The following is a 23,809-nucleotide window of genomic DNA, read 5'->3' as shown; positions in this document are numbered from 1 at the left end:
TACCTTCCAATGTTCCCATGTCCTGTCAGCCCCTACATTGCCCCCCTCCTCCGTGGGATCCCTCTGGATTGGTTATTGGCTCCCTTCCAACCATCTGGCCCAGACCCTGTCGAGCTTCTGGGGGAAACTCTTTCTATCTCTATATACTCCTCTCTCTTGTTCCGCACATTGCTCCATCCCCTCCGCCCACTTATGTATACTAGGTGGGGTTGCATTGCCCTAATCTATGGCCAGAGTCCTCTTCCTCATCATCATAGCGTTCTTGATCAAACATTTAGAACCCTCTGTCCCCCCTAGGCATGCAAAGCATCAGCTTCGGGCAAGCGGGTACTTGCTCACTAACCACCCTAGAGAGGCGGACCCTTATCCTCTCCCAAAACACTTGCACCTTAGGGCAGTCCCACAACATATGGAAAAGGGAGCCCAGACCGACCCCACATTTCAAGCATTGCGGATCTATCGCTCTGCCCATTCGATGTAGGCGAACCCTGCACTAGTAAGCACTTTGTACTGTATCAGGTGCAGTCGTATGGTTACGCTGGCTTATCCCGGTGACATCACTGCTTCTACCCAGTCCTCCTCCTCCAATGCACCAAAGTCCCTCTCCCCCGTCTCCTCTAATTTCGATAGGGTTTAGACATGAAGTTGTTAATCACCTGATATTGCCGTCCCCTTAATCTCCTCCAGCAGGTTAGCCTCCATCGGGGACCGCTCAGGCACATCCCAAGTCTCTTGCCTCTCCTGAGCCATAGCATGCTGCAGCCTAACATAGGTATACCAATCCGGTCCTGTAGCCGAAACCCCTTCTGCAAACTTTTAAAAGATGCCAATCCATCTTGTGCCAGGACATCCTTCACCTTCCGAATGCCCTTGTCCTGCCATCTCGCCTGCCTACCCAATTTGCAAACCTCAGGCAAAGCCACATTCCCTCAAATGGGAGCCTCCTTGGTCACCACTCCCTCCATCCCATCACCCTAAGTGTATATGATGCCAGTAGACAGACTCCTGGTTGCGTCATCTCCTGTGGCAGCGTCCCCGTACAGCATCTGCAAGGGTAGCGTAGCCCCCATCCTCATCACTGCTTGCTCCACATGTGGACTAGCCCCCCAGACCCCACCCCCCGAACAGCCGTTCATTCATTGCAAGAAGCTGGGAGGCCCAATAATAGTGCTGCACATTTGGGGTTCCCAGCCCGCCATCCCACATCGACCTACACAATGTTTTGCCACCCGGGGTGGGGTTTATTTCCCCATACAATCTCCCTCTGCAGCTTTTCTATGGCCCGGAACATCCCAGTCGGGAACTTCGCTGTGTTCTGGAGGACATACAGGAGATGCAGCAACACCAGCATTTTAAATAAATCTGCGCTATCCGCCATTGAGATCGGTAACATCGCCAATATTTTCACCCCTACGTTAATCAGTGACAACAGGCTATATGCACTGCATTGGTCTGGCGGCGTCCCTTTTTTATGTATTACTACGATCATTGTCTGTCGTTGGTCTTCAGGCAATAGGCCCCCGTCCCGGCATTCAATAAAAATGGTCTCATCACCTCTGCTGGCGCCTGCCCCACCATCTTCCAGAATTCTGCAGGGAATCAGTTAGGACCAGGGGATTTCCCGCATTGGAGTTGGTTAGTTGCGGCTTGAATTTTCTCCCCTGTTGGGTCCACGTCCAGCCCCTCCCTCTGTTCCAGGGTCACCTGCGGCAGTCCTGGTTCTCTTATATAGCCCACAATCCTTGGGCAGTCTGTATTGTTAATTTTTCAGCATCTTTTGTTCTGTCATATTCTTGGGATATGCCTTACAACAAGGAATAACTTCTTACACCGAGGAATAACTTCTACTAGCATCAGGTCAATTAGCCATTCATAAGGATGGGATGGTGGTTACTGCTTCTTTGGGCCAGAACCTAAAAATAATACATTCAGTCATACCATTCATACCATCAACGTAATATTAACTCAAACTACACAAAACAAACACATAATTGTCCATAAAAAAATCTCATGAATCCATTTCTTTAGGTTCAGGAGTTCGAGTGCCCAAATGATGTTCTTATAGGGACCCAGAAGATGACCAATCCCAATCGGTTTCAACGTTTAGGGAACTTTACCACGTCTTCATCAGGGGAATCAACATACTAGCTGCAATATGGTTGTCCAAGATGGAGCGGAAACCACAGCCAGCAGCCACATCAAGTGTTCGCTTGTGGTGGCTGTATTCGTGAATTCAAGATAGTGAAGTATGGGCCGTCCAAGGGCGAGATCAGTGGGGAGTTGGCCCTAGCGTTGCAAAGCACAGTGTTATATGGCGGCACGGTGCGCAGTTCAAAGTATATAAATCCGCTGTACCAGCAACAGTGACATTGGAATGTTTACCATTCTTCATGGTGCCCTTGCTCAATGCAATGCAATGGCATATTGGAGCACCGTCAATCGTTCAAGATTTGTAGGTAAACTATGCCAGTTACAGTAGAGTGCTTTCCACAGTCCACGCTGTGGGCCTAGTGTCAGCCGCAGGGTGTATCCGCTGTGACAGTGTCGCTCCGAAGTGCCATACCGTCCGGACCAGTGTTCTGTTGGGTAGGCCTTATTATTTTACAAGTGATGACATGTCCTGCCTGTTCATGGCTACTGTACAACAGTACATGCTATTCTTTCCAATAATTGTCTTCCATTATTTTTTCAATAGAGAACAAATATTTATTTAAAAATTGAGTCTACCTTAATGAATTGACTTTTCTAATGGGTTAATCCTCCAGTCCCATATTTAACTGAGTGTTATAATGGGTCATTATATTGCCTAAAACACAAAAAGTATAGTGTCTACTATAATCTTTGGACTCGGGAGACAGTCTTTTCAAGTACCATTTTCAGGCTGAGTCACAGACCCCCCTCTCTTTTGTGCTGTTGGGTGAGATAAATGCCTAATCTAAACCTAAATCTAAGATGGGAGCAAGCTACGACCATCAAGTAATACTAATAATAATAATACAGTCCTAGTAGTGTCTAGTCAAATAAAAAGGGCCTATACTAAAAAAAAAAAAAACAATTGCCAATCCTTACCGCTATACTACAAATGAGTGTGGGATAATGTTCACAAGAAAAGAAAGAAGTGTCACAAAATTATAATTCAGGATGGTATGGTCGGGGTCTTCCTTCCCCACGTTTGAAGCACGGGACAAGGCTGGACACTCTAGCACAGCACCCTTCGGTGCGTCTCCCGCCCAAGCTCACTGTTCCTTTTCCAATATCAGTGCCTTCTGTGCCCAAGTCTCTTATATGCAAAGTCTCTTGCTTTCAGAGGGCACGATGTATGAGAAATAACGAACAGTTCCTTGTATAAATCTTCATGTCGGGTGATTATTCTGCCCCGCAGATCCCCCTTAGCCGAGCTTCGATCCTTCACAATGTCAGCCTCCCTCAATCGGTCTCAGACCAACATCACACTGCGGACATCCCTCAGTCGGGTTCACGTTTCTCAGATAATGATGAAGGAAAAGGTGGGCAACATTGAGGATTATTCCTAAATATCTTCTTTCTTGAGCTCTTCGCTCATCCAGCTCCAACTCCCTCAGGGTCAGTCGCTTCTCCAAGCAACGAGTTGGTGGTAGATCTCTTTCCTCGGCTGGTGCCTCCCTCTGGGACAACCTCCCTGCCTCCCTTAGACTTGAGGAGAACCATCTCCGGTTCCGGAAGCTCCTCAAAACCTTTCTCTTTGCTTCTGCTTTGTCTCCTCCTCTCCCCTGCTGATTTTCCTGGCTGAAACTGCACTTGTTACAAGGCCACCCTCTGATCTCTGGCCCAGGTCCTCTCCCCCGCCAGTCGCACACCTGCACTGCCTTCCTGGCAACCCCCGCACTTGAGGACTGTTTTCTGTATCCCTAAAGTCCCACTACCAGCACTTGACACCTGATGCCTGCACTTACCCTTGCACTTGCCACCAGCTGGCCGTACTTTTACTTATTGTTATTTATTCTATTATCCCATGTACTGCACTCTCCCCTTCCCGCAATTCCCCTACCCCCTTCCCTTGCACTTGCGCGATCTGAATGACACCTGGCCTAGTAGAATCGTTGTTTCGTCTTCCCTCTGTTTCCCCTTCCTTGCCTCGTTGTGCCTTGAAACACTTGTGTATAGGCGCATTATAAATGCCATATCATAAATTCAGTTTACAATCTTCATGTGAAATATTGCTCATAAGTTGAGAATTATTAGGAGAGGTTTTTTGGTGAATAAGATCCAATGACACAAGGATCAAGAGTTCATAGTAACAGAAAAACTGGGTGGAAACCACACAGTTAGCCAGTCACTCTCCCGCTGCTCTCCTATTTGGAGCGGCTAATAGGTCGAAAGTATATTTTTACTGAATAATCACACTTAAAGCAATTGTGTGGGTAATGCGTTCTGCAAAGAAATCATTAAATAAATTCCAAGGTCATCTTGCATTAAAGTAGACCAGACCAGACCTCATAGCAAAGAGTCAAGTACGACACGCATCGGTACATTTCCATGCCTACATTGTTGTAACTGTGGATTTGTCACCAGAGGTAACACTATCAACCATCCACGCACAGGGAAGAAAATTAAATTAAAGAGTTATGCTACTTGTGACAGTACCCACACCATTTATTCCATCAAATGCCCATGTGGCCAATATTACATCGGTCAATCCAACGCACAGCGAAACTCAGGTGGAACGAACACAGATCCTGCATCAGCAATACAAATCCTAATTCATTGGTAGCCAGACACTGGCATGAGAAAAGACATAATATATCACAAATTAGGTCTCAGATTCTTGAAATGTGACTAGATCAAACCCACATGAGAACATCAGTACCAAACTTGACAGAAGGGGAAACCTACTGGATTGACCGTCTTGGTACTCTCACACCGAATGGGATGAACAAAGAGATAAACTATTTATGCTACATTTAACTTGGAGCTACACGTAACATCTTTACTCCCCTTACAGGTCTCTCCCTGTGAACCCTTTATGTATAACTCTTTTGAAATTGGAATATCCCAGTGATACATATATGTGGACTCCACAGGCATCTAATGCCTTCTCCATGCCCTTTGGCCTGGCTACCTCAGGCACTCCTCTCATTTGCACCACATACTTATGGACTACATGTTTCCATGTTGCCAACGCCACCTATTCCTTGTGGCCTCGCATACCATTTATGCAGACATTGCATTACACAGCTTTCGTTTTATCTGTGTTTATTATTCTTTCAGATCGTTCCCCCCCATTACCTTTTTTGTACTCCAGCTTCATTTTAAATACACGCATATTTCATCATCTCGCTAGCTGGGTGTTTCATACTTTTTTTTACATAGACTTTTTTTACACAGTTGCCTTTTGTCCTCAGTTTGCGCCGATGCGCACTTACATCTGACATGTAATTGGGAATAGAGGCCTGAGTTCCTACTGTAATCATGCCTTCCACCCAAAGGTTTCCACATTTGACGTCACAAGGAGCATGCGCGTCGTGGCCTTTCTGTCCCCACAGAAGGACCAGGACGCTAGTTGTCTGAGGCGGGGCCACACCCCTGTGTCTGCTGCGTTGCAGCTTCTTACGGTTTCCTTGGTAACATTTGTATACTAAAGAAGGTGCGTGCCACCACTGCCACGGTATCACCGTGACTCGCAACAGGTAACGCTCAGCCTCTACACGGCACAGCGCGTTTCACATACATGTATACCAACTGATTGAGGGAAATTTTCTAAATCGCTCGCCTGATATTTATTCACAGATTCTGAACATTTGCTTGTCGCGATCATTCTGTACATATTTTTACATGCATTAGCATGGATTTTGCACTTTGAATTTGCAGATTTAGCCGATTATGACCCTTAGGTCATCACACTAAGGTATTTCTAGATCATTTTTTACTCATTATTTTGAAACGCACTTGATAAGTCACATTGTGTGTTATCATTTTTCCTCTTTTCCTTTTTTCCTCTTTTATGTTTATATATCCTCACTCAATTTGATATGTATTGATTTACTTTCTGGATATTCTCAATGGTTTTTCTGAATGATTAATTACATCTTTTTGTGTACGTGTGTTGCTGAATTTGTGTTTGTATCTACCAGGACTCCACCCTGACGAAGGAATTTCACTCCGAAATGCATTGGCTAATGAGCTCTTACATATGAGGTTACAGTTGGCCTCGCCTGTTCTGTTATTAAAACCTCTCTTTTAATGCAAGATGACCTTGGAATGCATTTAATGATTTATTCGCAGAAGGCATTACCCACACAATTGCTTTAAGTGTGATTATTCAGCAAAAATATACTTTCAACCTATTAGCAGCTCCGAATAGGAGAGCAGCGTGAGAGCGACTGGCTAATTGTGTGGTTTCCACCCACTTTTTCTGTTACTATGGGTTCACGTTTGTCACCACAATGCAGTTCACTTAACTTTTCCATTCACATCCTGTCAAAGACTTTCGACTGCACAAGGAGTTTGGCTTGACCCTTGTATGACATTTCACGCCGGCCTCACCTAGGGCCTCATGGTTCTTGTAGTTTTCTCCATTCACCATATACTCCTTGTTCAGGAACATGGCATTCGTTGGAGTCTTTCGAATGAGCGCCCACGTGATGCCGGACCACTCTGACCCTGATGCCTCGTTTGTCCACAAAAAGACCATGGCCCTCATTACGATTCCGACAGTAGCCGTGCCCGTAAATCCGGAAGGCTGCCGCCAGACCCGTACACAGTTAACAGTACCTGGCTTGCCGCTAACACCAGGGTATTACAACCCCGGCTGCCTGTAAGTCAGGCACCGGTAACTATGTTGTTCCCCACTCCCATAGAGTCCCTTAGCGTCCCAATGACAATGCTGGTGTTTCAGTGAAAGTCTGCGGGCGGGTGCCGGAACACTCCGCAGACTCGTACTTTGCCAGTCCGGAAACAACGGTGCTGGTAAACTTGTAATGAGGGCCCATGTCTATTATCTTCTTTTCTTTACACAATTGTTGCCAATGACACCTTGAGCTTAACACAGTCCTTTCCACTATCAGTTTCCTCCGACTCACCGGCTGTGCTTAACTCGTTGACTTTTCTTCAGCTGGAGTCAAGGACAGTACCACGGTGCAAGCTCTTTTCCCTGCCCTGGCTATCAGTGCAGGAGGGCCCTGTGTACCGTTGACATCTGCCATACCATTCGCCAGCTGCGATTCCTGGTCTTACAATTCTTTCATCGAAGGCTTTGCAGATCTGGATTGAAAGGGCCAAGGGCAATCCCTTCCTTGTCATCCTTTCGGTTTCCACCGCCTTTCTCCTCCGTTTGAAGTGCCGTCCCGGAATAGCTGCTTCATCATGCATTCGGCCTTGCTCAAAGTGTGCTCTCTCCTTTTATCCTTGTGGGGAAGGGAAAGGGCCGTCGGGTGTGTGTAGTTATCGTCAATTGTCTGACTCTGCCTGACCCTTGTGTTGGGACATGTCAGGTAAACGGCTCTGGTGTTAGTCCGTTGTCTTTCGCGGTGTGAGAAAGTGTTCATGTAGGAAAAGGAGGGGGGTAGAGCTTCTAAATATCCTACTGGGTAGGATGGGTAAAAGGTGTCATAAGGAAGTGGGTACCATGTCTCCCACTTCGGTGTCCCACTTCGACTCCCCGAAGACCCTCCCATAAAGGTAATCCTCCCCCACTGGTCTACCCGCAGGAACTGGATCCAATAGCGATGGCCGTAACCTGGCCACCTGGATGACAGACCCCTGGGGACTTGCGGGTGAGACACCTTCAGGTTTCTCACATCAGACAGACCACCTCTCTAGGATGGACCATGTCACTCATGCGTGGGAGCTCTACTATTTCTCCAGTAAACGTTCGAGAGGCAGTATTTTCCACTGCTGGTGTGTTTGCCACAACAGTCAACTACTTGTGTCTCCTCTATGCTTCTTGGTGGAGCCTATTCACAGAACTTCTGGGAATTGCTTTTCGTCTCCCTTGGTATGGGAAATTCATGTATACATTTCTTCCCTTTCCTCTTCTAAACAAAGTGGTGCACAAGCTTTAACACATGCAAAATGTTACTTCTCTCATAGTGATAACTCCTTCGTGGCTCAATGGGATCTGGTCCCCTAATTATTTACAGATGTCATCAGAGTCCCATCAGTGCTTCCTCCAAGGGGCACCGGGGAACATTTTATCACTGGGGGACCTAATCTCCAGCCACTCTCCTTCCCCCATCTCTTTAGCAGTTTGGAACTTGAGGACTTGATCTCTGTCTGTACCCCAGCATCTTCTGCACACAACATGAACAATGTCTACCAGCAATATAAAGTATGGAGGAAAGAGGACAGGGCATACAACTTAATGGTAGTCGCCATAGTGACTAGAGTACTCCTAGCTACACGCTGGCAGTGGGGATGCCGCAGTTGTCCTCTGTTCTTTTTTTGAATTTGAAATCTTTTAGCCCGCTGTGACGATTGACGGAATCTCGTCCCTTATACCCAGAGCGGAGCCCTTCCCAATGAGGCAAGGGAGGGGAGGCAGCTACCCAATAGTCTCCTTAGGGGTGGTAAAAAGCAGTAGGACCTCATAGGGACCTCATGTGGAGAAACTCCCCTCATGGGGATAAGGAATCTCGTCCTGTGGACAACCTCCCTAAATCCTTGTGGACTCTGAAGTACACCACTTCAGTAGCCCCCTTCTTTTTGTGTGTCACACAGCACCTTCGGTGCCGTGGCACAGGGTTGTCTTTGAGACTTCCCCCGACTCCATTTCTGAGGCTGACTACAGCCCCCCAGAAAAGGGTAAAGTTGCCATTAACTTTACTTAGTCAATCGATCACAGATCCAGTACACCCCATCTTCCATGGAGTACTGGAAAGGGTTAATTCGTATCCCTTTTATCTGTACCTCCTAGAGCATTGTTTCGCTCTTTTAACATTTAGACTTGGTTGGTGGCAGTGGTATCTACCCTTTCTACCGCGATTATATTAAATAAATGTGGTATTGTTCTTGGCTATTATATTAGCCTCGAACATAAACCAGCTTGACCAAATCGTCTTTCTTTTGGCTCCGGTCGGGTTTATTCACTGTTTCTTTCTGTTAAAATCCTTCTTGTGTTTTACTTTGTGTGGCATACTAGGTTTGCCTTCTTTGTTCACCGTCTTTTGGCGAGCTTCTGCTCAGAAGCCCTCCACCAGGCGCCTGGGTGTCTAGGTAGGCTGAATGTGAGGGAGGGGTGTAGTCACCCCCTGCACAGGGTATCCTAGGAAATCCAAGTCGCACTTTGCCATGATTGGCTGAGGTGGTTGTCCAGGCTGGACAACCTCCCTGCTGGGTGATTGACAGCTAGGCTGTGTGAATGGGGGTTTTGCGCATAAAAGGCAGGTCTCTTGGGCTAGAAGTCAGAGAGTCGCCACTGGAACTACAAGGAACCGAAGAAAAGCAGAGAGAACGACGGCTGCTGCAACTACCCCGTCCCTGTGAAGCCCTGCTGCAGTCCTGAGCTAGCTACCCTTCAACGACTAAGAGAAGATCCAGTCCGGAGTCTTCTTCCCTTGAGCCTGGTGGGGATAACCAGCTAATCTTCCACAGCCAGAGGATCCTCTTCCTTGGTCGAAATCGCTGCACACTGCTGTAGTGGTCCGGATAGCCATTTGAAAAGCCTCTCCTGTTTTTAAGTAGAGCACCTTTTATCCGTTGTCGCTGCTGCCGGCTTCATCCCTGTGTGGTGCAGACCCCCTTCAGACGTCCTCCTTCACAACAAAGCTCCAGGAACCGTGGGTCTGCGGGAAACCAACAGGAACAACTGCCAGGGCACCAGCTGCACCATTGGAATAAGGTACTGTGTTCTGCTTGAGGAAACTGGGTGAACCCCTTTTCTTCATCTCCAAGGATTGCCCTTGTCTTCCTTCCTTCTTATAACTTTTGCTTCTGAACATTGACAATATCGAAGTACTTTTGGCTACGTTGAATCGTGAACTGTCTGACTGTGTGATCTTCGGCAACAGGCCCCCGTTGTCACTTGACCCTGGCTCTGGCCCTTTGACTTTTGAACTCCTCTCGCCGAGTGTTTCTCGATTCTGTCTGCCTAACCAAAATATTGCCTGTGATTTTTGCTTCCAACTCCCTCTGGATATCTCAGGTGCTAAGTGTGTTTTTCATTTCATGTCACGGATATGCGTTTATTTAGTAGACCGAACTGTCAAAAAGTGATCACAATCGTATTTGCGGTAACGTGTTTTGTTCGTAACACCAGTTCATTCAAACACAGGGTACTTACCTTGAGACATACTGTACAAAGTGAATTGGTTAGTTGTATTATATTTAACGTGTGGTTTTTGTTTAAGTTTAATAGAAATGTTGTGTTTATAACGAATGGTTTAAAAATAAATGTACTTATATTTTTCTACCTGAAACCTTGAGTCAGTGTTTGCTTGAGTCACAGTAATTGTGGTCTCTTTGTGTAATCTCTGCTACTGCTCATACACTCTTCCTCCGCCACTGCTACCACTCTGCATAACGGTACAGGCTTATACCAAAGGTAAAACTTGCATTGCCACCTGTGGTCTTAATTGTGTGTAGTGGTCCCTAAGGGCACTCCACAGGATTCTGCCTAACAGCATGGAGGGTCGAATTGGAGCTGGTAGTTTTCCTATACAGTTTGGATGTGAGATTGTTGTTAAGTATCTGGAATTCTACATCCAGAAAAACAAATTTCCTCTTATTACATACAGTAGTTAGTCTCAAATCTAATACATTGTCATTAAGGATGTTAACATATTGTTCTAGTTCTGCTTCTGAACTATCCCAAATAAGAAATAGATCGTCAATAAAATGATACCAGACAATGATGTGTTTGGTCAGGTGCTCCAATTCTTCCGTCCAAGCCCTCAGAGTCTCCCACCACCCCATATATAAATTGGTGTAAGTGGGGGCCATACAGGACCCCATCGTCGTTCCCTGTGTTTGCTTGTAAATCTGGATGTCCTGCAGGAAAAAATTATGTTCAAGACAAAACTGTAGCATGAGCAAAAGCATGTCATTATGCTGGCGGTAGCTGATGGACGTACTATCTAAGAAGAATTTACATGCTTCTATTCCAGCTGCATGATGTATAGAGGTATACAAGGAGACTACATCTGGGGAGACTAGCATATATTCAGGTTCCCAATTAACATTGTTGTGCTTAGTTAGTAGGTAGTTTTTTTTATGATCAAATAATGCTCTTTAAACATGATTAAGTGAATTAATCTAAATAACTGTACAGTTACCCTTGTTTTTCTCCTGTGCTGTTGGTTTTGATTTCACTTTGTAAGGGGCTGTCTTTCAATCTTCGTGTTTTAACTATTACACGAGGGACTACCCATGTGAGATCCATTGCAAAACTGGGAGGAAGAGCATTTGTGACCAAGTAGAGAACAAAAATAATGATACTTGGACAAAGAAGAGGCACTGAGTGCTGAAGAGCACCCCATGGAACCAACATGAGCAGATTAGTCATTATGGACTTTATACTAGTACAAAGACTGAGTAGGTATTCACAAGTTCGTCAAGCCTTCCCTGGAGGAGCATTCAAAGGCCAACAAAGTAGGAGGTAGAAGGCAGACCAGGACGCTGAGACAGGAGTAAGCTGGTGTGAAGCAGCGCCAGTGTGGACGGACCGCTCGGGAAGCCAAGCGGGAGACGATCCTGGCCGTCCCTCTGGCGAGCATGGTAAGTCGGAGCCACGCCAGGCGAGAAGACTTTGCATTGTGGAGCCGCATCAGACAAAAAGAAGACACTGAAAGGCAGTGACACCCCACAGCAGATTGCAGGCGTCCCGAAAACCAGAGGACTAATGCGGGCTGCGAGAAAAGATACGCCGGTGGAAGGGGAGGCGCTGGGGCCCAAAGCAAGTGGTGGAGAGGCAGGAAGAAAGAGAGTAGCCCAGAAGCAAGTGTTCGGGACCCTGATATTACCCAGAGAACCTTTACAAAGCAGAGAAGCATCCTTGTTGCTCCTCATAGTCACAGTACCTGGCAGGAGAGTCCACCAGGCGCACTGTGCATGAAGGACATAAAGTGCGAGTCTGGGACCTGCACCCACAAGAACAAACCTGTGCATTCCTGTGATCTTATACTTATACTGCCTGGTAGGGTGTTTTGGAACATTTTGAAGAAACTAGGGGGAGGGAGTCATCCCCTCTGGTGTTGTGGAACATTTAGGAAAAGGCAGGGGGAGGGAGTCATCCCCTCTGGTGTTGTGGAACACTTGGAAGAAACCAGCAGGGAGGGAATCTCCCCTCTGGCATTGTTGGACATTGTGAAACAGAGAAACCCGGTGACAGTGAAATACTCAGCCTGGCCCGTTTCAAAGAAACTTTAAATCCCTCTGTCCAGAAGAAGTGGGTCATTCTTCTGGACCCAGCCGAGACTTCATCCTTAGTTGTTTTCAAGTCTTAGGGAAAGAATTGGGAGTTGACATGATGGTGGACACGTATTATTCTGGACATTCTGGCAGGGTCCTTAGTTTATTATTTGAGGCAGGGGAAACCCCTCTTGGCATTGAGGATCGGTAGAGTTTTCCCTTTTCTTTTGGATACAATCGCCATACCACCTCTTTGTTGATCTCTTACTTCTGCGCCCTTAAATTATCTTCCCACTAACCTAACCCACCCACCTCTTTCAGATCCAAAAGAGCACCTGGAGACCATGCTAATGGCAGCAGTGCACAGTATAAATCCAAGTAACTGAACATAACACAACAAGGCCTTCAACAGAATTGTCAGCAGGCTCACAATGTCTTCTGATCTGCAGGGAGTCTGAAAGAATGGCCACAGATAAATACCTTACTCTTCATGTAGGCTGCACATTGTACTATATCTTTTGTAGCATCTATTGACACTCAAAGATGCTTAATGAACTTTTTTCTCTATAATGCAGTCTGTGTCAAAAAACTGAAACCTATTCACACCTGTGCGCTTGCACACACAAAAAACACTAAAGTTATAGAAAGATGCACACAATGTAACCATGTTTACTCTTTCCTATACCCATTGTGCATGTTATGTTACAAAATACACAACTAATTGTTTGATGAATTATTATTGTGCAGATATGTCATACTCTTACCTAAATTTCACTTTTTAATGTTTAGAGGTCTGAGGAACTCTCTGATGAAGACCAGTCCGGAAAAGTAACCCAAGGCAAGGAGCTGAATGATCAATTCCAGGACAGCACTCTTTATGTTACTCATCCTGTGATTCAGAGGAATAAGCGAGTACACCAAGCAGGTCCCACCACCTTCCTGATTGGGGAGACACCTAGAGGAATTCGCAGGTTAGATCTCTGAATGCAGGGGGAGGGGTGAATAGCATTCTCTGTAATTCACTGTGATCACCTTTCAGTCCTCGGAAATTAACAATTCACTTGTTCTCTTTAAACCTAAAACTAAGAAGCTAATTCTCCACTTGCGCTATCGACCATGTGGTTATCCTGTTGATGGTTTACATGCTTTTGTTTCGTAAAGCACTACCTATCTGGCAAGGTTTGCTAGTTATATTTTGCGCTACTCTCTTTTAATAATATCTTGGATGCATTTTTTCCAGTATTTGATTGTGGGTTCTTTTTGCCAAATCAAGTGCAGCCCTCCACATTTTGGGATTCCCTGCTATAATGGCATTCTTACATTTTGAGAAGTAGTATTTTTTTTTTTTCAACATACTTTTTATTTGATTTTGTCAATAAACATACTGTCTCAAGTGCATTAATTCACTTATTGCATAGTTCATTTGAAATGAGCATGTTAAACCAAAACATAAACAAAAACAGAACATGATTAGGTGGGAGTAGGGGGGCAAGGGGGTGACATTGGGGGACAGTCCATCGGGGGGTGCTGTAGTCCTTGGGGGGAATTGTTGGAGGTATTGGTTGGAACTTGACTGAAGCTGGGTGTTTCTATGAGTTCGTCTTGCCCTCTGGTGCTCTTGATCCCGGGTTAGTGATGTTTGGGGTGGCTACTTCGATGCGGGCCACGGGACTTGTCTATGTGTTATTTTAGTCGTATTTGTCCATCCAGTGAAGGGGTGGCAGTTTTCTTGCCATGCTTGGGAATTGATCTGCATAGTCTAGGAAGGGGGACCAGGTGTTAAAAAACTTGTTTCTGTTCCCGAGGCAGATGGCGGTTATTTTTTCCGCGGCTGCAATGTCCCAACATTTGGCCCACCACAAGCTCACGGCGGGGCCCTCCGGGTGTTTCCATAGTCTTGCTATCGCTATGTTTGCCACCGTGAGAAGTTGTGTGCACAGGCTTGCTAAATTGCCGGTAAGTGGAAATTGGCCCTCGCCTGTGCTGCCCAGTAGGACTATTCCTGGGTCCCATGGAATCGTTAGCCCTGTCATCTGCTTAATTAGGTCCAGGATTTCCTTCCAGTATTTAACGGAACTTGGGCATGACCAGAGCAAGTGAAATAGCGTGCCTGTGTCTGTGCATCCTCTCCAGCATAGTGGGGAGATAGCTGGATTGCTCTTGTTCAGAGTTTCTGGGGTTAAATACCATCTGTAGCACGTTTTGATCGCCCCTTCCTTATTGGTGACACACTTCGAGATCTTCTGCGTTCTGGTCCAGATGTGCCCCTATTCTTCCCTATCAATTGTCCTGCCGATGTCCCTTTCCCACTTTACCATGTATGCCTCCTTTTTGTCGGGATCAGTTCTATCTAATAGTCCGTATAAGGCCGATGTTTTCCCTCTGGGGGGTGTTGGTGTGAGTGTTTGTTCCAGCGCTGTTAGCTCTCTGCAGCCATGAGTTTTCATTGGCTCGTGCGAGAGCCAGTGTCGAATCTGAGTGTAGCGGAATCTTTGTGTTTCCGGCACCCCGAATTTCACCTTGCATTCTTCAAAAGTTAGTGGGGCGCCCTCCTCGTAAAAGTCTCCCACGTGCTTTAGCCCTCCCGTTTTCCAGTGATTAAAGTCATTGGGTGTTATTCCGGGGGTGAAGTCCGGGTGGTCCCAGATCGGGGACAGGGGTCCTATTGTGCTTCCGCGGTTCCACAGCCTGGCTGCCTTCCTCCAGCTCTCAACTGTATTCTTGGTTGCGGTTAGAGGCCCCTCCTTGGGGGGGGGGGTCAATGGGTCTGATGATGTGTGGGAGCGATTCCAGGGGGCTTCGGCACCAGTCCTCCTCTAGTTTCATCCAGCAGGGTTTGTTGGTGGTTAGATTCCAGGTGAACGCTGGTGAGAGCTGGGCAGCCAGGCAGTATCTCTCTATTTCTGGGGCTCCCAGGCCTCCCAATCCCTTACTCCTTGTCACCACTCTTCTCGCTATTCGCGGCTTCTTACCTTCCCAGATAAATTTCATGATCTTTGTTTGGAGCTTCAGCAGGTCCTTCCTAGGGATGGAGATTGGGAGGGCCTGGCAATGATAAAGCAACCTTGGTACCAGATTCATTTGTACTGCTGTTATTCTTCCCAGCCATGACACTTCTTGTTTTTGCCATCTTACTAGGTCCGCCTGGAGCTCCTTGAACAGCGGGGGGGAAGTTCAGCTTGTACGCTTCTTCTATGTTCTGTGGAATCTTTACCCCAGATAGGTGAAGTGTGAATTGGTCCACTGAATGGGGTGATTGGTGGCTAGTGATTTTATTGTGTCTCCCGGGATGTTGATTCCCAGGGCCGTGGATTTTCCAAGATTAATTGAGAACCCTGACACGGTTCCGAAGTTGGCCAGTTCATTCCAGAGCACTTCCAGGGATAATTTCGGCTTGGTCAGGGATAGTAAGACATCGTCTGCGTATAGCGCTATTTTGTATGCTTCTCCTCTGACCGATAGCCCGCTTATTGAGGGATTTTAGCGCACTCTGCTGGCAAACGGTTCCATGGATAGTGCAAAGATGAGCGGGGATAGCGGGCAGCCCTGCCTCGTGCCTCTGGTGATATGGATTCTGGGAGATTTATTGCCGTTTACCCTTAGCGCTGTGGTTGGATGCTGATAGTTGGCCAGGGTCCATTTCCGGAACTTTGGGCCGATGTCAAAGTGCTTTAGGGCCTCCTCTATGTATCCCCAGTCTAGCATGTCAAATGCTTTGTTTGCTTCTAGCGACAGGACTGCCATTTGCTCGCCCATTCTGCCTGCAGATTCGATGATATTTAGGGTGCGCCTAGTGTTATCAAAGGTGCTTCGCCCTGGGATGAATCCCGTCTGGTCTGGGTGGATCAGGACTGGAAGGGGTTTTGCTAGTCTGCTTGCCAGGATTTTAGAGAAGATTTTTGCGTCGTTATTCAGTAATGTGATAGGTCTGTATGAGGAGCAGAGCTCCAGGTTTCTTCCTGGTTTTAGTAGCAGCACGGTTAGGGACTCCTCCATGGAGGGTGTGACGGAGCCTGAGTCCAGAAAAGAGTTGTATAACGAGGCAAGGCGAGGGGCCAGGATATGGGAGAACTTTTTTATAAGAATTGGGCGGGTAGGCCGTCAGGGCCTGGGGCTGTTTTTTCAAAAACCGTATTGTTTCCGCTCCTTCTTCAGCCGAGATTGGTAGTTCCAAGGAGTTGAGCTGTGAGGGTGGGTGGTCTCGCCGGACTGACTGCAGGTATTGGGCTTGTGCTTCCTTGTTTGTGGCTGGGCCCGACATAATTCCCATGTGGTGTTTAGTGAGTCTCTCCATCTTCTCCGCTTCTGTGCAGCAAAGTCTCCCTCCTTGGTCCTGAAGCGTTAGTATCTTGTTTCGGGAGTGCAGTTTCTTCAGTTTCTGGACCAGCAGGCGATTGGCCTTATTGCTGTTTATATAGTAGAATTGTTTTGTGTAGGCTAATGCTCGGGCCGTATGGTCCGCCAGGTGCATTTCCTGTGTTGGGGTCTGGGGTGAGATTGAAGTCTCCTCCAATTAGGAGGCGCCCTTCCATGAAGGAGTTGATTGTGGGGAAAAAACTGCTGAGGAAGCGGACCTGCCCGGAATTCGGAGCGTATATTGCTGCTATGGTGATCGGTAGGTCTATCAAGAGTCCCTTGAGCAGTATGTATATCCCTGCTGGGTCACGTTTAATCGAAATTTGGGTGGGCTGCACCGCCCGGCTGAGAAGAATAGCTACTCCCCCTTTTCTTTTGGCCCGAAGAGGCGAAAAATTTTGTGGGGTATTGGCAGAAGTTTACTCTTTTCGTCCGGTTGCAGGTGGTGTGTTTCTTGGAGGCACACAATGTCTGCTTCTAGATGGCTCAGTCTCTGTTCCACTGACTTCTGTTTTCTAGGTGAGTTCAGCCCCGGAACATTCCACATTATCATGGTTAGTTCCTTAGTGGTCTCCATCTTTTGGGATGATATTGCTTCTGTGTCCTTTGGGCTGTTCTTGTTGTGATACCTCTGGTGCGTTGGTTCCTCTGTGTAGTGCTGGGCATTTGGCTGATGTTCCCCGGTTCTGAGCCCCCCCCCAACCCTCCAACAATCCAAGTCTTTAAGGCCTTGAAAGTCAGCTATCTGCCAACGGGGCATCCGGCTGGGCCAACGCATCCTTGCAGCTTGGAGGCAACGGTGCCTCAACTGTTATTTGGTGAAATGATGAGTCTCTGGTGTTCCAAAATCGTTTTGTCCCCTTTTCCTGGGCTTCTGTTCGGCATCCATTTTCTTAACTCTGTGTTGGAAGGTGCGCCCAGTCCTAGCCATTTGGCTTGTTCTTGCTTGGTGGTCCCCAGAGTTTTCGGCGTCTTCCAACTTTGGTCCAGGCGGGGTCAGCATTCCTCGTTCGGGGTGTTCGGGCTGATGTATCCTGGGCCTGGATGTCGTCTTCTGGGTCCGGATTTAGAAGCCTCTCTCCCTCCTGCAGGGTGCGGATCAGGCAGGGTTTTCCATTCCAAGAGAACGCTAGGGCCATGGGGAACGCCCAGTGGTAAGGGGTTTTCTTTTCCCTGAGCCAGTCCGTGATGGGCCGTAGGGCCTTTCTTTTTGCTAGTGTTATGGCTGCTAGGTCCTGATAGAGGGAGATAGAAGCGTCTCTGAAGAGGACGCGGTGGGAGTCCCTGGCCTCCCTCATGATTTCCCCTTTTGGGCTTGTCTGCGCTCGGGACTGCCAGTAGGGTAGAGATGTATGTCTGTTTCGTGGCTTTTAGCGCTTTTGTCATATTTGGGGGGAAGACTGCACTTGTGATGTCTTGAGGGAGGATTTCTCTTGGTTTGGTGGGGTCCCGCATGGGTCATGGTAGTCTCTCCCCGTGAAAGCTCGCTGTTTGTTGGCGCGGTTGGCACTTTGGGTTGCGGGTGGTGCAGACCCTCTCTCGTTTGCCTGGCTTACTGAGGCCTGGAGGGCTCATTCCTCAAGGCTGATGTATTGTGTTAAGCCCCGGGTGGTCGCTCCCTGGGGCCCTGATGGTTGCTGTATGCTGGTTGGAGCCTCTGCTGAGCCCCTCCTTATTGCGCCCCAGTGGCCGCTGTGTTAGTTGGAGTCTGTGAAGCGGTCTGTGGAGCGGCTAGCCCTGCTACGCCCCGCCTGGGCATAGTGCGTTGTGCTGTGAGGTCCCCGGGGATCCCAAATCTCCCCACCAAGGCCGGGGGGGCCACTAGAGTTCGGGGCTGCCCCTCCCCCACACCGATCTCCCCCTGCGGCCGTCACGGGGGACCCGCTGAGTCCTGGTGATGATTTGATGCCCCCAGGGGGCTGTTGGTGGGATCGGAGGTGCCTCGTGACCGGGATGTAGATGGCCCCCAGCCGGGCCCCCTCCGAGTTATATTTGTTGCGCTTGTGCAGGCGGGGACAGGGCACCCTGCCACCGCTCCCCTCGTGCCGGCCCGGGGCAGTTTGTCCAGGCCCCCCCCCCGAGGGTTCAGGGCCTGATGGTCTCCCTTGGTGTTTTCGTGGATCTGGAGGGAGGGGGGAACCGCGTCCGCCCCTCCAAGCGAGTCCAACCGTGGCCCCTCCTGGGCCGGTGGTGACGCTGATGGGCTTGTGATTGGGATCTAGCGGGAAGGCAGGATCGCGTCCGCACCCCCCAAGCGAAGCTGTCCTTGGCCCTTCCCGGGCCGGCTGGGATCCCGCCGGGTTTGTGGGTGGTGCGGCAGGTGCCGCCCTACCTTGCCTCTGCTGGAGTGTCAGGCTGAGAGGCCTCCTCCGGACCATCTGCTGGTTTGGAGCGGAGCCGCAGCCGCCGCAGTTCTGGGACTCCCCCGGCAGCTTCGGATTAGCGTTGGTTGGGAGAGCAGCCAAGCCAGGAGGCGTGGGGTGGGGGATGGCAGCAAGAGCCCCCACCGCTCTGTTTTGTCGGTTAGGGCTCTCCCAGGGCCCTGTTGCGGGCCAGAGCCACCTGACTCCATGCCTCTCCCCCCCGCCCGACGGCGCCCGCAGAGCCACCCGCCGCTTCGTGCCTGTCTCCTCTTCACTTGACGGAGAGCTGCCGGATGCCGATCCCGTCACCCCGAGGACCGCTCCCCACCCGGCTCCCGCGTGGTGGGCTGAGCGAGGTGGTCCGCTGCTCCTGAGAGCTCCTCGGCTCCACGCACCACAGGGCACCATCAGATGGGGGCCCCCCGCACCTGGCCCTCAAAGGCAGACCACCGCCCGCCAGGCCACCAGACTGCCGGGCGCCGACACAATCGCCCCAAAGGCAGCTCCCTGCTTGGCGGTCTTCCGACTCCTTCTTGGCGGGCAGTGTGGAGCTGGCCATTGTTCTGGGGACCGCACTCTCCGACTGAGGTGCGGTCTGCGTCCCCGCCCCGGAGCTGATGGACTGCTCGGGACCCCCGAGGTTCGATGGATAAAGATCCCAGCTCCAAGGCTCCGCTCCAGCTCGGGGGTCCGTTAGATCATGTCACCTGCCATTTTGGGTGCAGGCTCCCACCCTCCACCGGCACTGCAGACCTCACGGCTTTGCCTCGGCCCCTAGGGATCGCAGCGGGACCGGGGCTAGCTCAACTTGAGCAGGGTAGCTTCTGCCATCAGGGACGCCGATAGGATGTGTTGCAAATCGTCTTTCACCAGTGCATTTCTGGCGGATGCGTGGCGACAGCGGGGAGCTCTCATAGAGCTGGACCGACCATTTTGGAGACAGAAGTAGGTTCAACAAAGTAAATGGCCCTGCCTCTGGGCAGACTGCATGGTTGCAATATTTGGTTTGCCTGGCAAGGAAAAACACTTCCAGATTAAAGGGATATATTAAATAAAATCATATGCCCGATACTAGCAATATTATTGATGGCGCAACCTTGATCGCTTATTTCAAACAGATCTATTCTCCAGTTAAGAAGCATCGTCCACTCCTGTGGTATGGGGTATGGGGCTCACTGAGTAATTGGGAAGTAGACTTCGCACAAGAAGACTTACTTAGTTTAATTTTAGAAAATATAAAAATTCAAGGGCACTAGGTCCAGATATGCCCCATTACAATTAAACACAATGGTGAAATATGGGCATATCTACTTGGGATCGTGTTTATGATATAGCAGATATTCTAGCTTCTTGGAAGATGGCTTATGTCATCTTCTATATTAAAAAGGGGACTTACAAAGCCTTTGAATTACTGACAAATATTGATCTTGGACAGCACAAGCAAGATATGTGCATCCGTTCTAATGAGAGCATTGTATTATAGGGAAGGGAATACTATCAGCATTTTAAGTGGGTTTTAGAAATCAGATGGGCACTTCTTTCAATTGCTTCATACTGTCCTTGATATATGAATATTGCCAGACTAGCCAAGGAAATACTGTTTGTATGGCAAGTATTGATCTCAGCTGTGTCTTTGATAGGGTGAACAGGAAACTTCAGTGGAAAGAAATTGGAAAACTGCCATATTCTTGGAGGCCTATTCAAATTGCTAATGCTGATGCACAGAAATTCTAAAATACAGGTCATATATATGGACATCTTCCAAATCTTATAGGTACATTGGTCGAGCTGTGCTAGGGTTATATTTTGGCCCCAACGCTCTTCAATCTATATATTTCAGATATCGAGAATCTGTGGGGTAAATTGAATTCCTTTCTGGTTAAACCTGACCATTTGTCCATCAATTGGCTGGCTTTTGCAGATCTTGTATTTTTTGATTTGTCACCTATTGTACTTGAGTGAAAATTAACAGCCTTTTCTGAATAGTTTATTTTTTATTTTTATTTATTTGTGTTTATGCTTTATACAAACCTTTACACACTATTAAAAGAAATTATTTGCAGATAAATTCCTTGCAAGAAATTGGCTTACAGTTCCATTTGATGCATTAAATGGAAAATAAATAGCATTTCTTATGATTTAGTTATTTAGAAAATCATATTTCATTGAGATAGATTAAATATTGGTTCACAATTCATTTTAAGATAATATTAAGATAACTGAGACTATAAATATAAATATCACAATAAAAGAGCATCTAAAATATTCCTTAAATCGAAAATGGGGATAAAACAATACATCTAAATGCATAGTACAGAAAGTTATGCACATAAGATTATAAATTGTTAAAATACATTCAAAATTTCATCCATGTTATATGATTTAATTAAAGTTCTGGTAAATTATTCGGCCATCAGCTCTCTTCCAAACAAAATAGACAGCACCTGTTATAATAACTGATTCAGCCGAAATAATTGCAGCCCAGAACTGATACTTTACAATTACATTGTGTAAGAATGTGTCTGGAGGTTTCAATTTGTATGCCACGTAGGCGATAAAGCCTTTCCTCCCCTGGAGTCCGAGTCCAATGACCAGTATGTTTAAAAGTTGGTAAAATGTTAAACCGTAAATAGATTATGAATCTTATAACTTGTTTATCACACATTCTGGTAAGATATCTGAATATGTCAGGCACAATAATCTAAGTGTCAAACCTTGAAAGTCAAATATAATGGTGCTCTCTAAACTAAAGATGCCCACAATTAATGAAGTGGATGCTAACTGTTGTAAAGATAGAACAAATTAGAAGTCTTAGCTATTATGGTTTTGAGTGATCAAATACAGTTTAAAAAAACATATGAAATAATAAGTAACAAAGCCAAAACTCTCATTGCACATCTAAAAATAATTTATCATAGATACTCGAGATTGTAGTTGATTCCAGCCATTAATTTTCAGAATATGAAGACATACATGTTTCATACAGTCTGGAATTCAGATTGGACAATCAGAGGAGTATTCCTAATAGACTGGGAGGCAAAATATGGAAGCAAGTTTGATTGTTTTCCCCTGGATTACCAAATTGTACACTTCAACATGAATTGGGCTTAATCTTCTTAGAAACAGTAGTGATTTGGAAAAAGGTATTCCTATAACAAAAACATTGGGCATCCCACACCTAAATCGTTATTTGAAGATTTTAGGATTATCAAGATTATCATCCTAGAGAATATAGTAGAAAACATAGACAACAAGTAAGCACAGATGGAACTGGACTCAAGTGAGTTAATTAGCAACCCTTTAATAGTTACAAAAAAATAAATGAAAGGGATTGGTGTGTAACATCTGATAAGATGAATACTTTTCCCAAAATAGGCGAATTTAAGTATATTATTCTTTTTCCCTCAAGTAATTATCATTCTCTATGCATAAGATTTAGGTTTAATCATGTTCCTACCTTGGAAGTTTCTGGGACCAAGGTTAGGTATTAATAAACCTGAGAGAACATGTTGTATTGAAATCGGAAACAGAGACTACAAAGCATTTGTTTATTGATTGTCATGCTACACTTAATGGTAGGAAGTTTTATTTTCCTAAATGTATACATTCTGATATGGATTTAGTTAAAAAACATCTTTTAGACTGTTGAAAGGGGTGCCGAGTGTTCCTAGTTTTATATTTGATTAGATTTCTATTACAATTATATGGAAAACTGGAAGTATCTATGTAGTAAAGTTCACTAATTGTCACAATTTTAAGTTTTTAAATAACTGCTTTATTTAGTGTATTATACATTTTATATGTGATTTTTGTATGACTATTATTTTGTGCTATGGTTTCATAATAAACCTTCCACAATATAAAGTTTGTTTTTTAATTGTACTAGCTTTTTGGGTGAAGACATGGTTTGTAGGCAGTGCCAATTCCTCAAGGGTATCTATCATCAGAATGGCAGAACATCACCTGCAAAAAAGACTTCCATGCTTCTAGATGCGTAGTAGGTTCTTTAATACCTTTCTTCAGGACCCTATACTATTCTGCTGTTTCAGCAGTAGACACTTTCAACATATCATTCCTCCACAGGTTTATATATATATTTTTTAATTTATTTGGTTGTATATGGTGCCGAAAGCCAGTAAGCATCGGGGTGCCAACATAAACACAAAGGACAACGTATATAAAAACGGACTGAAGGCCGGTTAGAATAGCCTTAGCAGAAAAGCAGCGTTTTTTTAATTGTTGACGGAAGATGTTGTATTCCTTCTGAGATCTAGTGGCAACGAGTTCCATATCCTTGCGGAAACAGTGGGAAAAGACCTTCCATTGCTGTTGACCAACTTCATTTTGGGACTTTCTACTTGGGCCAGGGTTGAAGAGTGCAACTTTCTCGAAGGCTCATAGGCAGACACCATGTTTCTTATGTAGCCTGTTACTGAGCCGTGTAATGTTTTATGAATCAAAGTTGCAGCCTTAAACTGTAGGCGGGCTGTAATTAGGAGCCAGTGGAGGTCCTGTCCCATTGGGTAATGTGTTCTCTTCTGGACTTCTTTTTGACGCACAGCATCATTTTGAAAGACTTGCAGGTCATGCAAATCTTTCTTAGGAGCACCAATCAGAAGTAAATTACCGTAGTCCAATCTGGGCAAGATAATAGCCCGAGCCACAGTTGGCTTCCAAAAGAAAAGGTCAAAGATTTCTAAGTAGCTTCTGGTTGTATGAACAGTTCTGCACTGTTTTGTTGACATGCGTGGCAGCACAAAAGCAACGGT

At 46.6% G+C, this 23,809-nt stretch overlaps 1 protein-coding gene across 2 annotated transcripts in view; it reads left to right on the top strand.

Moving 5' to 3' along the window:
- Positions 1-23,809, top strand: part of ERCC6L2 (ERCC excision repair 6 like 2) — a 1,852,128-nt gene that overhangs the window by 1,810,214 nt on the left and 18,105 nt on the right. For both annotated transcript variants that reach the window (XM_069625699.1, XM_069625698.1), the window contains one exon: positions 13,111-13,292. In XM_069625699.1, the coding sequence (XP_069481800.1) occupies positions 13,111-13,292 (182 nt within the window). The remainder of the gene's footprint in view (positions 1-13,110; positions 13,293-23,809) is intronic.

The sequence above is a fragment of the Ambystoma mexicanum genome, chromosome 6p (assembly GCF_040938575.1).
Source record: "Ambystoma mexicanum isolate Mex_15411 chromosome 6p, UKY_AmexF1_1, whole genome shotgun sequence".
Lineage (NCBI taxonomy): Eukaryota > Metazoa > Chordata > Amphibia > Caudata > Ambystomatidae > Ambystoma > Ambystoma mexicanum.
This window is presented reverse-complemented; position numbering and strand designations above follow the sequence as displayed.